The following is a 15,084-nucleotide window of genomic DNA, read 5'->3' on the forward strand; positions in this document are numbered from 1 at the left end:
TCCTTTAGTAATATATATATATATATATATATATATATATATATATATATATATGTGTGTGTGTGTGTGTGTGTGTGTGTGTGTGTGTGTGTGTAACTGAATCACGAAAATATGTAACGTGAAGAATATACAGTATATATAAATAAAGACAAAATCCACGAAGGAAAGAGAAACACTGGAGTGCTGCGAGGCCTTACGACTGTCGTCCTTTACTTAGTAGAGCGTCATTTATATGAGCTTTCTTTTTAAACTTACTTTTATATTTCTTCAGTCTGCTAAGCAAAGGACGACAGTCGAAAGGCCTCGCAGCACTCCAGTGTTTCTCTTCCCTTCGTGGATTTTGTCTATTTATTTATATATATATACATAATCATATATATATAGTATATACTTAAATATAATGGTTGGCCCCAACTGGCGTTAAGCTCACTTGCATATAATGGCTGGCTCCAAATGGCGCGAAGCTCCTAGCTGCCGGCAGGGAGATTAAATGGAAAAGAACACTCCTCCGCGCTTAATTTCCGGTAGCAAAGCCGCCAAGAGGTTGCTGTGAGAAGATAGGAAATACAACACACACAGGTTTCGCTCTCTTGGGTATAGATATGACCACCTAAAAAAAAAAACACACAATTTCCGGTGGGCGATCATCACCCACCTGTTCCTATACCGCCGGTTACCGTCTCCTGGCCACCTGTCCGTCCTTCTGGGACCAGACGGTTTTACTGACGTCTTCCAACTCGTGTGAGTCAGGTGTTTCGTCCTATGAATGCCGAGCCTTTTTTATCTAATGTTAGACTACGTCACGCTTGGCTGTACCAAGCATTTTTATTTATCTGTTCCTTGGTTGATTCGTCGTTTTTTTTATAACAGATCTCGTCTCGTTTTATTTCTCATTACCATAATATTCTTTGGAAGCCCGAATTTCCAGTCAGTGGCCACTTTGGTGGACTTGTTCAATACAAATAGGGTTCACCTTATGAATAATAATAATAATAATAATAATAATAATAATAATAATAATAGGTCTTATTAAAAAGGATGGCTGTATTATGCGAATTTATCTTATATAGTGTCTTTTCTATCTTCCTTATGATTCGCTTTTCAGGCTCAGCGATGTTAGTCAGCAACTGGCCGACTAACATCGCTGAGCCTGAAAAGCGAATCATAAGGAAGATAGAAAAGACACTATATAAGATAAATTCGCATAATACAGCCATCCTTTTTAATAAGACCTGTTTCAAAGAGGGTCTACTCCCTTCAAATAATAATAATAATAATAATAATAATAATAATAATAATAATAATAATAATAATAATAATAGTAATAATAATAATATAATAATAATAATACAAAAGTTAACGTTATGCAATAGCTAATGATTATTTCAAAGAATAAAAAAAGGGGAATTTCAATAAAATATAAACGCTTGAATAACTTCCTAGCGGTAAGCGAACTCGGTAATGCGCTTAAAGAAGGTATGTCAACATGACTTGACAACAGATTGCGATGCTTACCCCCAGAGAAAATATTATTTATATTTTCATAAAAATCATCATGCAAAAAGATACATACAACAAAACAATTTCTTTCCTAAAAACGAGAGAGAGAGAGAGAGAGAGAGAGAGAGAGAGAGAGAGAGAGAGAGAGAGAGAGAGAGAGAGAGAATCTTACTACCAGGATAGAGATTTTCACAAGTGTAGTTTCCGAGTCTCATACAAAAGGAGATCGAAAAGTGATTATGGAAAATACCGGTAGAGTTAGAGCAGGAATTCTGTTAGACAGAATAAAATAGAATATAGAACTTAGGCCAAAGGCCAAGCGCTGGCACCTACGAGGTCATTCAGTGCTGAAACGGATACTGCCATTAAAAAGGATTGAAAGGTGTAACAGGAGGAAAACCTCTCAGTTGCACTATTAAAAAAATTGTTAGGAGAGGGTGGAAAGGAAGATGGAAGGAAAAGAACAAGAACGGAGGTACAGTAAAATGAATCAATGGGGTTGCTGCTAGGGGCCGAAGGGACGCTGCTGAGAAGCTTAAGGAATGCTTACAGTGCACCGCATGAGGTGCGCAGACGGCGCTACCCCATAAGGGGGAACTCCGTTAGATGAATGCCGTTCAAAAGACACGGAAATGAGGCTTACCCGAAGTACACAAAAGACACTGCAAAAGAAAAATAAATAGGCCTACAAGGTAAACTTGGAGCCAATCAGGTTCACGGGGACATGTGACAAAAGTTGGGGCCAATCAGATTCACGGGGACAAGTGACAACTATTTGAAAAAGAAAAGATTATGTTGTACCACCCAATGGCTATCTCATCTCAGTGCAGCTACCCTCGACGTGGATATAAATAAGTGCTTGTTGGTCTTCGGCAATCTACAGTAGTTCATTCCTCCGAAGAAGTTACTGTGAAATCACGAAATAATTCATATTTCCGCTGAGCCCATCCGGACACGGCGACAGCTAGGCTACAGAGCTTTTAAAAGCACCCGGCTTGCATGATACCAAGTCTGGCACGTCGTAATAAATAATAATAATAATAATAATAATAATAATAATAATAATAATAACCCCAAACCAAGATTCTTCTCTTTCTGGGAAATTCTGCCTCTCGAGGGAAAAACTCACTCTGACCTTTACGGAGGTCTGTCTCCCATTTGCTCACAACCCACCACCAACAACCCTCCTTTCCCCCCCCCACCCCAACCCCCACCCAACAACCCCCGCCTAAAATAGCAGCCTCTCCCCCGTCGCAGGAACCCCGTCCAAAACCTCCACTCGCCCCAGCTAACCAAAGGCGGCGGCGTCAAAGGATAGGAAGTGGGGGTGGGTGGGGGGGGAGGGGGGATCCAGGCTACCCATGCACCACCAACCCACCCGGCAGAACTGCACCCAAATCAATACAAAAGGTAATAAAAATACGCCTGGGTGAATTGTGCCTCCGGGGGCCGAGTGGGTTAATGAATCTAACTGAAAGCATTATCAGCTGGAATGCCGCCGACTCTCTTCTGGTGTCCACGTGAATGTGTCTCGTTTCAGTCCTCTTGGAACGGAATGAAATTTAGAGTTTTAGGCCAGGGGCCAAGCGCTCGGGTCTACGAGGCCATTCAGCGCTGAAAGGGAAATTGAGAGCAAAAGGTTTGAGAGGTGTAACAGGAGGAAAACATCGAAACAATTGTTAGGAGAGGGTTAAGGACAGCAAGATGGTAAAAGGGAATATGAATGGAGGTACAGTAAAAGGAATGAAAAGGGTTGCAGCTAGGGGACTAAGGAAGGGACGCGGCAAAGAGCCTACAGTGCACCCCGTAAGGTGCACTGACGGCACTAACCCCCCCCCCCCTACGGAGTTCAATTCTCTCGCCTGGGAAATTTGACAGTTATTCAGCTATTCATCAATTTAATGAAATCTCTCCCAATATATAACATGGTACAAGGCCAGCTCTAACTAAACAAGAACGTCCCGAGAGCCACAAACCTCCGCCACGGCTACAAGGCCATAGATAAGCTAACCTACTGTAGGCGGACTCGGATCTAAGCCATGCTCATGGTCGGGAAAGCGCGAGAGAGGATCTTATAAATATCCTAAAAATAGGTTTCAAAGTTTTTATATTTTTTCTCTCTCTCTCTCTCTCTCTCTCTCTCTCTCTCCACTTCAGCTGCTAACCAAAACAGTCGACTAACAACTGGGTACAGAATTCACTGCTCAATTCAACACAGGTAGAGTGGATTTTAGTGACTCGAACACAGGTCGTCGAATTGTATGTTAGATGCAATACCAGAAAGCTAGGAGAGAGAGAGAGAGAGAGAGAGAGAGAGAGAGAGAGAGAGAGAGAGAGAGAAACTATCTTTACACAATGCACATTCCTCTCTCTCCCAAAACTTAATCATCTGTATAACCCAAGTCGCAGAGGCCAAACTTTTGTTAAAATATTCGCAAAATTCCCCCCACGTAACTTTCTGCGTGAGGCTGCAGCTTACAGGTAAACAATAAACAAACAAAAACCGCACTTAACCAAACCAAGAACATGACCTTGTCGGAGCCAACAAACCTGAATCACGCTAACCCGAGTTTGCAAACCGAAGCTTAGGAAATAGTCTTCAAAGTCTGGCAACTAGCAGAAAATCATTTTTGCCTGGGGAAGGACAATTTTGCTCAGGACAACTCCCATACATAAAGAAATAAACAGAATACATATATACTAAAAAAGTTAACTGGTTTAATCCCTCGCATCGAAATTATTATAACAATCAATGACCTCAAGACTGAATTTCACCAAAATGGTCATGAATCTAACGAACTGAACCTTATCATATGGCTTTTAACGTTCCCTATGAACGCTCATACAAATGGGAAACAATAGCCTATATCAAAACAAGAAAACAAGATTATCAGCACAAAATAAAGTAATAAATGAGCCGAAGTTTCTTCGGCGCAATCGAGTTTTCTGTACGTCGTATCATCAAGGCAACCGAAAATAGATCTAGCTTTCGGTGGCCTCGGTATAATGCTGTATGAGCCGCGTCCCATGAAACTTTAACCACGGCCCGGTGGTGGCATATCCTATATTGTTGCCAGGCGATTATGGCTAACTTAAACCTTAAATAAAATAAAAACTACCAAGGCTAGAGGGCTGCAATTTGGTATGTTTGATGATTGGAGGGTGGATGATCAACATATCAATTTGCAGCCCTCTAGCCTCAGTAGTTTTTAAGATCTGAGTGCAGACAGAAAAAGTCTTCGTCTTCTACCGAGGTCTGAGATCAGCAACTCAGAGCCACGGATGGACCGAATTAGACCCAACGGCTAAAATCATCTTCTCAACCTCCATCCATCATTGGACGTCGCTGTCATGACTGCGCAATTAATATAAGTGTTACACATGGTGAAACGTCACTCCCGATTTGCTACCGAATACCTACATTCGTCATTGACTCTGACACGTAGAATGTAGACCGGGTTATTTCTCCATAAATACCCTAACCTACTGCATATCTGACCGGCAACGAGAAAAAAATCAATCGGTACAAAAAAAGGTTATAGGAAAAGTCTATCTATATTACAATCCGATGATCACCTACCGCAGAGCTGAAACTAATATCATTGGTATTCTTCCCGTGGGTCTTCCAAGGAAACCTGACCACTACCGACATTACGTAGCTCTTATTGATGAACAAGGACATCACAGGCAAGTGCAAGGACAAAGCCCGGTGGAATCAGAGATAAGATTCGCCCCTTCTTGTCCACAGATACTGACCAAAGATTTATATATAGCGGAGGCAAACATAGATATAGACATACACACACAAACATATAACTATCTATCTATCTATATATATATATATATATATATATATATATATATATATATATATATATATATATATATATATATATATATATATATGTATGTATTATATAAAATATTTGTATACATATGTACATGTATATATATACATAAATAGATGCATGCACTTACAGTATAAACATATATATGTATATACACACATATACTATATAAAATATATATATATATATATATATATATATATATATATATATATATATATATATATATAATATATATATATATATATTAACAACAATGAATGGTGGTTAGCCTACATTTCATGGAAAAGTAAATTACTTCCATTATCAACATTAAAAAGGTTTCTTAATGGGTTTATCTTCAAGTTACATAGGTAGCAATTACCTAAAAGAATAATATAATTCTCAGAGTATTTGACCACACAATACCAGCCTGTTTATACACAGAGCAGTTTCCAAAATGTATATAATACACAAAACTTAGAGGCATTGGTGATTTGAGTCCTCTGACAAATAATGATAATACCTAGTAGATGGCTAATTAAGAAAAATCCCAATTTTTCGAGTTCAAAGAGGAAACGGGAAGTAGCCTAGCTAGCAAAGGATTACAATCCTCTAAAAATAATGGTATAAACCACGTGTATGTATATATGTATGTCTATAATATATATCCTATATATATATATATATATATATATATATATATATATATATATATATAATAATCACACATTACCACAGATGAAAAAATAAGAGACGGGGCGTAGGTCCTGACCGGTTTCGACTTTCTTTCTAAGCCATAGACAAAGGTTTGACACATAGGCGTTAGAAATCACAATACACAGTATATAGCCTACTACAGAGACAGTACTGACGAATATACACAACCATTTGAAACTACAGATCCACCACTGACAGGTGTCAAAGCAGGAGGCGTGGCTTTCAAAACTCATTAGGGCTAGTGGTAGAAATCACAATACACTCTCGAAGGACAGTACCGACAAACATACAGATCACAGGAGACTGCAAATCCACACCTGACAGGCGTCAAGGGGGGGAGAGGCGAAAAAACTCATAAGTACTACTGGCCCCGAACTGTTAACAAATATGATAATGTGTGTATTCATGAATGTGTGTAGAATGGCTCACTGGTACGTGACATAGTAGCCAGAACACTTCAATGAAATCACTAGCCTATATATTTTTTATGTAGATTGGGCAAACTAGGGCAAATGACGGGTATTAATGTCATAAAAATCCTCGGGGCAAATTACGAATCGGTAGACATGTTGAAACTGACGTATATTTGAAAGCTAATATCACTATGAATTACCATTATTGTTATTAGAGGAAAAAAATGTCTATAAACCTGGGTGTAATTATTTTTTTACCATAAGTATACAATGCGGCAAGACTTCACATAAAGCGACCACAGAAAACTGAAAAAAAAAAAAATCCCAAACATAATTCTGACCAACACGGGCAATCGCAACCCACTGGATCAAATTCTCTATCTACCATCAGATTCTATAAAAAGGCACTGAGCTTCCGGTTCCGTCGGCCTCTGCGTGAGGCGCTACATTCTTTAACCGCCCCCCCCACCCCCACCCCACGACCCAAAAGACTCCGTCAATATCAGGAAGAGAGGAGTCGATCGAAGTGAACAGCATATCGCCTAGCTTAAAGTTACATCGCCCAATAGACGCTCGCTCGAGTCACACATGACGACCGGCACAATGCATCTTCGTATCAAAGAGAGGCAAACTGGGCCAAACGAAAGATTTTCGCGGAAATAAAAAGGTCAGAGAGAGAATCGCCGCCCAGCGCAAGCACGCGTGTGCGTGCTGGAATACTGCACTAAAACGCAGGAAACACAAAGCCGCGGTCGAAAGCAAAAGGGGAAGTTTGTAACTCGACTGGCATACGCGAGAGGCAATTGTTTTGCAATAAAACGAAGACCAAAACATAACACCAAAATGGTGTTCCTGGCTATTTCACACGCGAGTTCGCTTCTTCGAATCAGCGAGGTTCTTTCAGGGGTTTTAAGACGTATAGTAACTCGTTCAACGCTCTCTCGTACTAAGACATAAAGCTCCCCTTCCGAAACTCCCCCCCTCCCCCCCAACATCCTCAATTCTCTTGTCAATCTTTATAGATTTTATTCTGACCACCTCATCAACCACCTTTGCCACAGAGAAACAAAATAAAAGAATTTCCAATTTCCAATTTATGTTGCGGCGTCTTGGTCGACTGAAGGGTAATGAAATTAGGCCAAAGTCCAAGAGCTGGGACCTATGAGGTCATTCAGCGCTGAAACGGAAATGGAGGGTAAAAAGGTCTGAAAGGTGTAACAGGAGGAAAACCTCAAAGCAGTTGCACTATGAATCAATTGTTAGGAGAGGGAGAACAGCAAGATGGGAGAGAATATGAACGGAGGTAGAATAAAAGGAATGAAAGGTGCTGCAAATAGGGGCCGAAGGGACGCTGCAAAGAGCATCTAGTAATGCCTGCAGTGCATCGCCTGAGGTGCACTGACGGCGCTACCCCCCTCCGGGTTAAACGCGAAGATGACCACAGGCTACTTTTAGCCTTGGAGGCTTGGGCTACTTCTTTTGTTACTCATTAAATCTACGATAACGAGTTTTTAAATCCGTTAATGATTAACGAGAATAATGTCTGAAACACCTGAAAATAAACCATCAGTATTATAATTTTCTACTCAAAGAAGCCACGGCGTTTCTGTGGGTATCTAAGGGTGTAAAATGAGACTAATTTAGCAGATTTCCCAATTACAACATCGTTATGAGCCCTTTTTTTTTGGTGCGTTTCTTCGAAAATACCATTAGACATTATTCTTCCTCCTTTGTAACGTCACTCTTTAAAATTCTGAAATCTGCTCGACTCTCTTTTACGTTACTTATTTTGTTTTTAGTTAGTATGTTTGGCTCTTCAATCTGTATTAATTTGGGTAATCCCCTGATGACAAACTTCCATATTTCTTTCTCAAAATGTTACTGAAAACTTGACTTACGATGTGCATTACGGATGCCGTACATGTAGGCCTATATAACCATATTGACATAAACAATATTTATATAACAACACTTACAAACAATATAGGACTATCAAAAAGTCAGCCTCAGGCATTGACAAGCTAGACTAACACAGTATATAATCAGGAATCACAAAATTGCAGAAACTGACGGAATCTCACAGATGGTTGGCAAATTAGGCTAACTGCATAAAAGACTTGGACATTAATCAAAAGAATAACAATTCGAAAACTATTTTATAAAGAAATCAATAATGCTACGAGGAAAATTTTATAATGAAGTTACTACCACTGTCCATTTGGATTAAATTTTGATAGCTATGAAATAAAAAAAAACAGTGTAGGAAAGCTTTCAAACAATTTAATAACAGCTTTTTTACTAGAGATATTGAAGATAACTGCCCTGAGACACGTTTATATATTTACATACACACATTTTCTGACTGCAAGAAAAATTCCTCAGATAAATGAGTTTTCTTTCCTCCGGAGCACAACGAGGATCTGAAACATCTGTTAGGCCTAGGCCTATGCGTATTGTGTCGAGGTACGCAAGCGTATCCATAAGATTTTAACCAAATAAAAGCACACCCACGGACGAGACACTCACATGTGCGTATCTTCAAAAACAAATCCGGTAATAATCATACAATCATAAAGGTAGGAAAGTGAAAAACAACGGGATACCAGTACTGTGCACCATCCTGTTCCTCATGTAGGCTAATCCCCAGACGCCCTGCCAAAAATACTGGAATCCCCAACAACGATCATACCAAAGGCAAGATGTCCAACTTTAGAGAGAGAGAGAGAGAGAGAGAGAGAGAGAGAGAGAGAGAGAGAGAGAGAGAGAGAGAGACTTTTAATTTGAAATAAAACTTTTAACTTAATACTAATTCAATACATCCCAATTTCATTGTATGAGGATGTCCGCTGTAGACATTTTAGCGATATATATATATATATATATATATATATATATATATATATATATATATATATATATATATATATATATATCACATATCAGGCCAAAAATAGCTAATTATATATATGATAAATAGACTGACCCCGAACACGATATATAGGGGATTCATGGTAGGCAGGAGTACCATGAACTCAGCTAGGTGGTAGGCCTACTGGCTCTTACCAGGGTTTGAATCTCGCTAAATGCTGGTGCATTTGTCATAGGCCTATATAATTCCGTTTGGTACATGTCAGTCCTAATATATAATAATAATGCCGGTGCATTTGTCATAGGCCTATATAATTCCGTTTGGTATATGTCAGTCCCAATATATAATAATAATACCATCTCGGGGTAAATTACTCCCGAAGTATTGAGAATTCGAAGTTAATGGGCCACTGGGGGTTTAATATTTAAATAAGAAGAATATGTTTAAGTATACAACGCTTATTGTCTGTTGGTCATTCTTGCAAATATAATCCATATTGCTTGTTGAAAGTCCTAATTTTGTGATCAAATGTCCCACTCACACAAATGTATATGTATTATGTATATGTATATATATATATATATATATATATATATATATATATATATATATATATATATATATATAGTTTCAGCAATGCTGAATTTATCTCGTAGTGTACGAGTTCAAAACATGGACACCTGTTTCATGGGGCATTAACCGATTTCACATAACATGCGTGAGTTCGAAAATATTATAGTGGAAACAACTAGGCCTACACTAACTGCAGAAGTTCTCGAAACCGAAGTCAACGAATACAATCACAAACTGGAGAGAATAGAATAAAATTGAAGCTGTAGCTTAGGACCAGATGGCAATTAAGCTAAACGGACTCGGGAGACGATAAGCTGATTACGATGATACTGTGTACTCTGGATGATCTATGACAGGAATTTGCCTAAAACTAAAACGGGAATTTTTACGACTGCTATTCCTGACATATTAAATGAAATTCTGGAGCGGCATTTACTTCGTAAATCTATGGCAGGGCAGCGCCAATGTATGACGGAGATTTCGTGAATTGCTAACTTGTAACATCAGCAAATTTCAGCATCAGGTCATAGTAAACGCATCTCGCAAACGCGCCTGTTCATTCCTAGATTCCATATTGTGATTGTTCACGAGAAGCAGAGAGCAAACGAGAAATGCTTCTGTTTCGAGTCCAAAAATTACTTAATAGCTCACTCCCACCCTCAAATTACAATATTTTTATCACTCTGCACACAGTATGGACAAAAATAGTGTTAAAATGAAAGAGTATCTAAATCTCTTAACGGGAACTAAAGGCTCAAACGGACTTATAATCAATAAATGCAGGAGAACACTGCATCCCAAATTTATAGTGTGAAAGAGGCTCAAATACTTGCACACCATCAAGAAAATTCAACCAAAACCTCTCTTCAACTTTTCACGAAAATTATTAAAAGTGCTTTGCGTTTGAGGTCATGTAAGACGTGGGAAACATGATAAAAATAAAATAACTTTCTACCAGTACAACTTATTTAAAAGGCTGCACACTTCTGGAGAGAGAGAGAGAGAGAGAGAGAGAGAGAGAGAGAGAGAGAGAGAGAGAGAGAGAGAATCTTACGCAACAAAGGTGTGATCTAGAAAATCTAAGCAAGAAAAATGATACCACAGCACAGTTCTTGAATTAATGAACGCTAGCAGAGAAGTCAAATAAATAACTTTGTTAAACCTTTATGCCCGAGTTTATACTGTACTGGAAACTGGCCTATGATAGGGAATGCAATTTGAAAATACAAGGCCACTTTGAAAATCAATTTCAATAAAGCATATCAAGGGGTTTACAAGCACACGATCATCAAGCAATACAGCCTAACAAACAGAGGTTTATTCTATCGCACAACCTCTCTGGATCAACAATATGATAATGAAAACATGGCACAGTACACGTGATAAGATTCTCGATTACGAATAAGAGAGAAAATGTACGAAATGACATTTTTACTTCAATAAAAGCAAGGAGCAAGGGAGGGAGGGAGAGAGAGAGAGAGCACGTGCAATGTCTCAAGTGATGGCTTCCGGACGATAACACGAGATGATAATGTAAGGGCGAACTCGAAGTGGCCCGCTTGGTTCGTGGGGGACCACTGCCGAATTCGGGTTCAACAGATAACTGCAGTTCATTTCACGAACTTTGTGAGACCTGGGTGTATTCGAATTCCTACAGAGTAAGCTACCAAATAAAAAAAAATACAGATTAAGTGGTTTACATGCTGGAATCGTGGTATTATTAAGCTAAATCATTTTCAATCTCACAAGCTACCATGGCCGAGGCTTCAAAAAAGGCGTTCGGCTGTTAATTTTCCTTTTATCAAGCCTGTAAGACTTGACTTAGCCGTTAACGATTGGCCTGCGTAACCTTAACAAATGTCGAAGGTTAGAACTGCTATAAAACTTGGGTAACTGCCTCCTGTCACGACGGATAAAAATAAAAAGGAAAGGTGTCCTAGCAAATGGCTATCTTATAAGTTCTGGATGATGGTCACCATTTGAACCGGCATGCATAATTTCCCCCCCCCTTTATTGCAGACATCTGCACTATCACATACATACATACATCACCATCATCATCTACTACTACTACTGCACTACCTCCACCACCACCGCCACACTCACTCACTCACTCACTATCTCGCAAACACACACCGTTCAATATCTCTTTCGCTTTACCAGTTCCTGTACCTTGCCTGCTGCCCTTCCCAGCCTGACGATGCCCAACTTAAGCCCGCTGACAGGCTGCGATGGTGGCGGAGTCGCTGCTCCTATCTTCATGCTGGCTGCAGATTAATCCAAGATAGGCCCCACACACTATTGCGAATCTATGCACTCACTCTCCCCTCCACTCCACCCAGCACCCGCCCAGCAAAACAACTGTAAACTCCCGCACTCACTCCCGCAGGCATCGCCGGGCTGTGCGTTGTGTGTCGGCCATGACGTCATCAACCATCTGCGCCAGAGCTGCCAACCGTACGCTTCGGCAGGGGCAAAAGTTTCCCAATTCCTGTTGGAATCGGCGGTTTTGGAATGTGGACGGTGCGTTGTTAATGTAGTTTGGAGGGTGTGCCAGCATGCTGATACATCCCGTTTCATGTATGTGTAATATATGTCAATAATTTTCTTTGAATTTGAATGTGAAGACGTCTTTTAGGAAATAAATGGCCTTTACCTATCCTATTTTATTTATTTTCTTCGTGAAGATCGATTCCTTCTGCTGGTAACGATTTATCTTCATATTATACTTTCGCAGAAGCTTCATTCTGACACCATAAGAATAGTTGGGGTCTATTATATACATTTTAAACGTAGCTAAACTTTAACGTAGACGAACATGATGCATATAAAATTTCTTTAAAAAATTACCTTCCCGATAATGCATGAAGTATCATAATAATGTCGAAAGCAAACACTGTCAATTAAGAAATGCTGTGCTGAATATCATTGTCTGCTCATTTTGTAAATTAGTTTGTAATAATGGAACTTGCCGTCAATGGAGTGTTACTAATTTTATTAACATAAATATGAGCCAGTCATACCAAATGCTATAAATATTAATTAATTATCGTCAGCATTCTGATATGATTTCTATAAAGTCGAGTCATAGGTTTTAAGTTCGTGTAAAAAAAAAAAGTATACCTTAGTTTTACCAGACCACCACTGAGCTGATTAACAGCTCTCCTAGGGCTGGCCCGAAGGATTAGACTTATTTTTACGTGGGTGAGAACCAGTTGGTAACTTAGCAACGGGACCTACAGTTTATTGTGGAATCCGAACAACATTATAGCGAGAAATGAATTTCTATCACCAGAAATAAATTCCTCTAATTCTTCATCAGGCGGCCGGGGAATCGAACTCCTGCCCAGCGAGTGCCAGTCCGCAGCTCTATCGACTCACCCAACGAAGAGCTGCTTAAGTTTGTGTAGACAGGCCATCAAGGTACAAAACTGAAACTTTTCGCGTCTGGGATTTATAGTCTATATCTTCGCCTCTTAGAAAAAAAAAAAAAGGAGAAGCATGACCAATACAATCCCGACAGCTTAACAGACGAAAAATATAAGATATTTTTTTCTATAGTCCTTGTAAAACAACATAAGCACACTGATTTGCTTACAGAATTATAAAATGTGGTTAAAAATGTCTATTTCAGGTGAAACGAACAATAGTGATTAGACTTCGAAAAAAAAAATACTGTTGTTGATTCTTTATAGATCAGGTCTTAAATTCCATAAGTACACAACAAAACGGAATTTGTTGATAAAGTTAACTTTATCACTGGAATGGAAAGGCTATGAAACGACCAGGCGTGAGTCCGTTCTTTGGAATGGAATACACTGTAGAGTTTAGGCCTAAGGCCAAGCACTGGGCGACCTATGAGGTCATTCAGAGTAGAAAGGTTTGAAAGGTGTAACAGGAGGAAATAATTGCTAGAGAGGGTGGACAGCAAGATGGAGGAAAGATAATATGAACGGAGGCACAGCAAAAGGAACGAAAAAGGTTGCAGCTAGGGGGCTAAGGAGTGGACACTGCAAAGAACCTTCAGTAATGCCTACAGTGCACCGCATGAGGTGCACTGACGGCACTAGGCCCCTGTAGGGGGGGAGTTCGTTCTCTGGCCTGACCCTGCATGAAGTCAGCGACCCTCGCTGTCCGACGCCAGGTTGTCTTATCTATAAAGCAGTGACTCAGTCCTGACTGAGTATTGTTTATTTCTGATAACGCGATGTTTTGCCCAGTTTACGGGACATATCTATGTTATCTATTTTGAAAGTTGGGGAGTTATTTGCTTTAATGGTGAATGCTCTGGAGGCTTAAAAATAACAGATTATTATTATTATTATTATTATTATTATTATTATTATTATTATTATTATTATTATTATTATTATTATTATTGGGAAACCAATCCTTAGTTATGTATGGGGTACATATATTTTTAAAAATGAATCACCGTTTCAAAACTCATGCTACTATGAGTATTTTATTTATTATTATTATTATTATTATTATTATTATTATTATTATTATTATTATTATTATTATTATTATTATTGGGGGAACAAATCCACAGTTATGTATGGGTGCATATATTTAAAAATAAATCTCCGTTTCAAAACTCATGCTACCATGAGTATTTTATTTATTTATTATTATTATTATTATTATTATTATTATTATTATTATTATTACTTTATGGATAACTGTGCTTTTCTTGTTTTCTCGTACCCATACTTTAACGAAACAGACTGGGCACTTATGCCTCTAAATATGGGTCATGCACAATACCCGCGTCATACCCATAAGCGAGACATTATCATCCATCTCTCCCTTCTTCTCTTATCATCAAGATTTTCCAACCCCACCATCTGCCCCATCTTTTTCATCCTTGGAGAATTCAGGATGTTAAAAAAAAAAGACTTTTGCCATTGTAGAGTAATTACGACTCAATTTTGAAAAATCCATAAGTTAGAGAGAACATTTTCCTAGCAATAATCTATTTCTCTCTACTGATTTTTCAACTGAATTGAATATAGAATTTAGGCCAAAGGCCAAGCACTGGGACTCATGAGGTCATTCAGCGTTGAAACGGAAATTGATAGCAAATGGTCTAAAAGGCGTAACAGGAGGAAAACCTCATAGCAGTTGCACTATGAATCAACTGTCAGAGAGGGTGGAAAGTAAGATGGAAGAGGGAATA

General features: G+C 38.9%; 1 protein-coding gene across 1 annotated transcript in view; it reads right to left on the reverse strand.

Annotated features, from left to right (window-relative positions):
• LOC136843940 (zinc finger MYND domain-containing protein 19-like) overlaps positions 1-12,270 on the reverse strand; it is a 193,398-nt gene extending 181,128 nt beyond the window's left edge. Inside the window, exon 1 of the mRNA XM_067112926.1 lies at positions 12,075-12,270. Coding sequence (XP_066969027.1) covers positions 12,075-12,164 — 90 coding nt within the window. The 5' untranslated portion in view covers positions 12,165-12,270. The remainder of the gene's footprint in view (positions 1-12,074) is intronic.
• Between the last annotated feature and the right edge of the window lie 2,814 nt (positions 12,271-15,084).

The sequence above is a fragment of the Macrobrachium rosenbergii genome, chromosome 12 (assembly GCF_040412425.1).
Source record: "Macrobrachium rosenbergii isolate ZJJX-2024 chromosome 12, ASM4041242v1, whole genome shotgun sequence".
NCBI lineage: Eukaryota > Metazoa > Arthropoda > Malacostraca > Decapoda > Palaemonidae > Macrobrachium > Macrobrachium rosenbergii.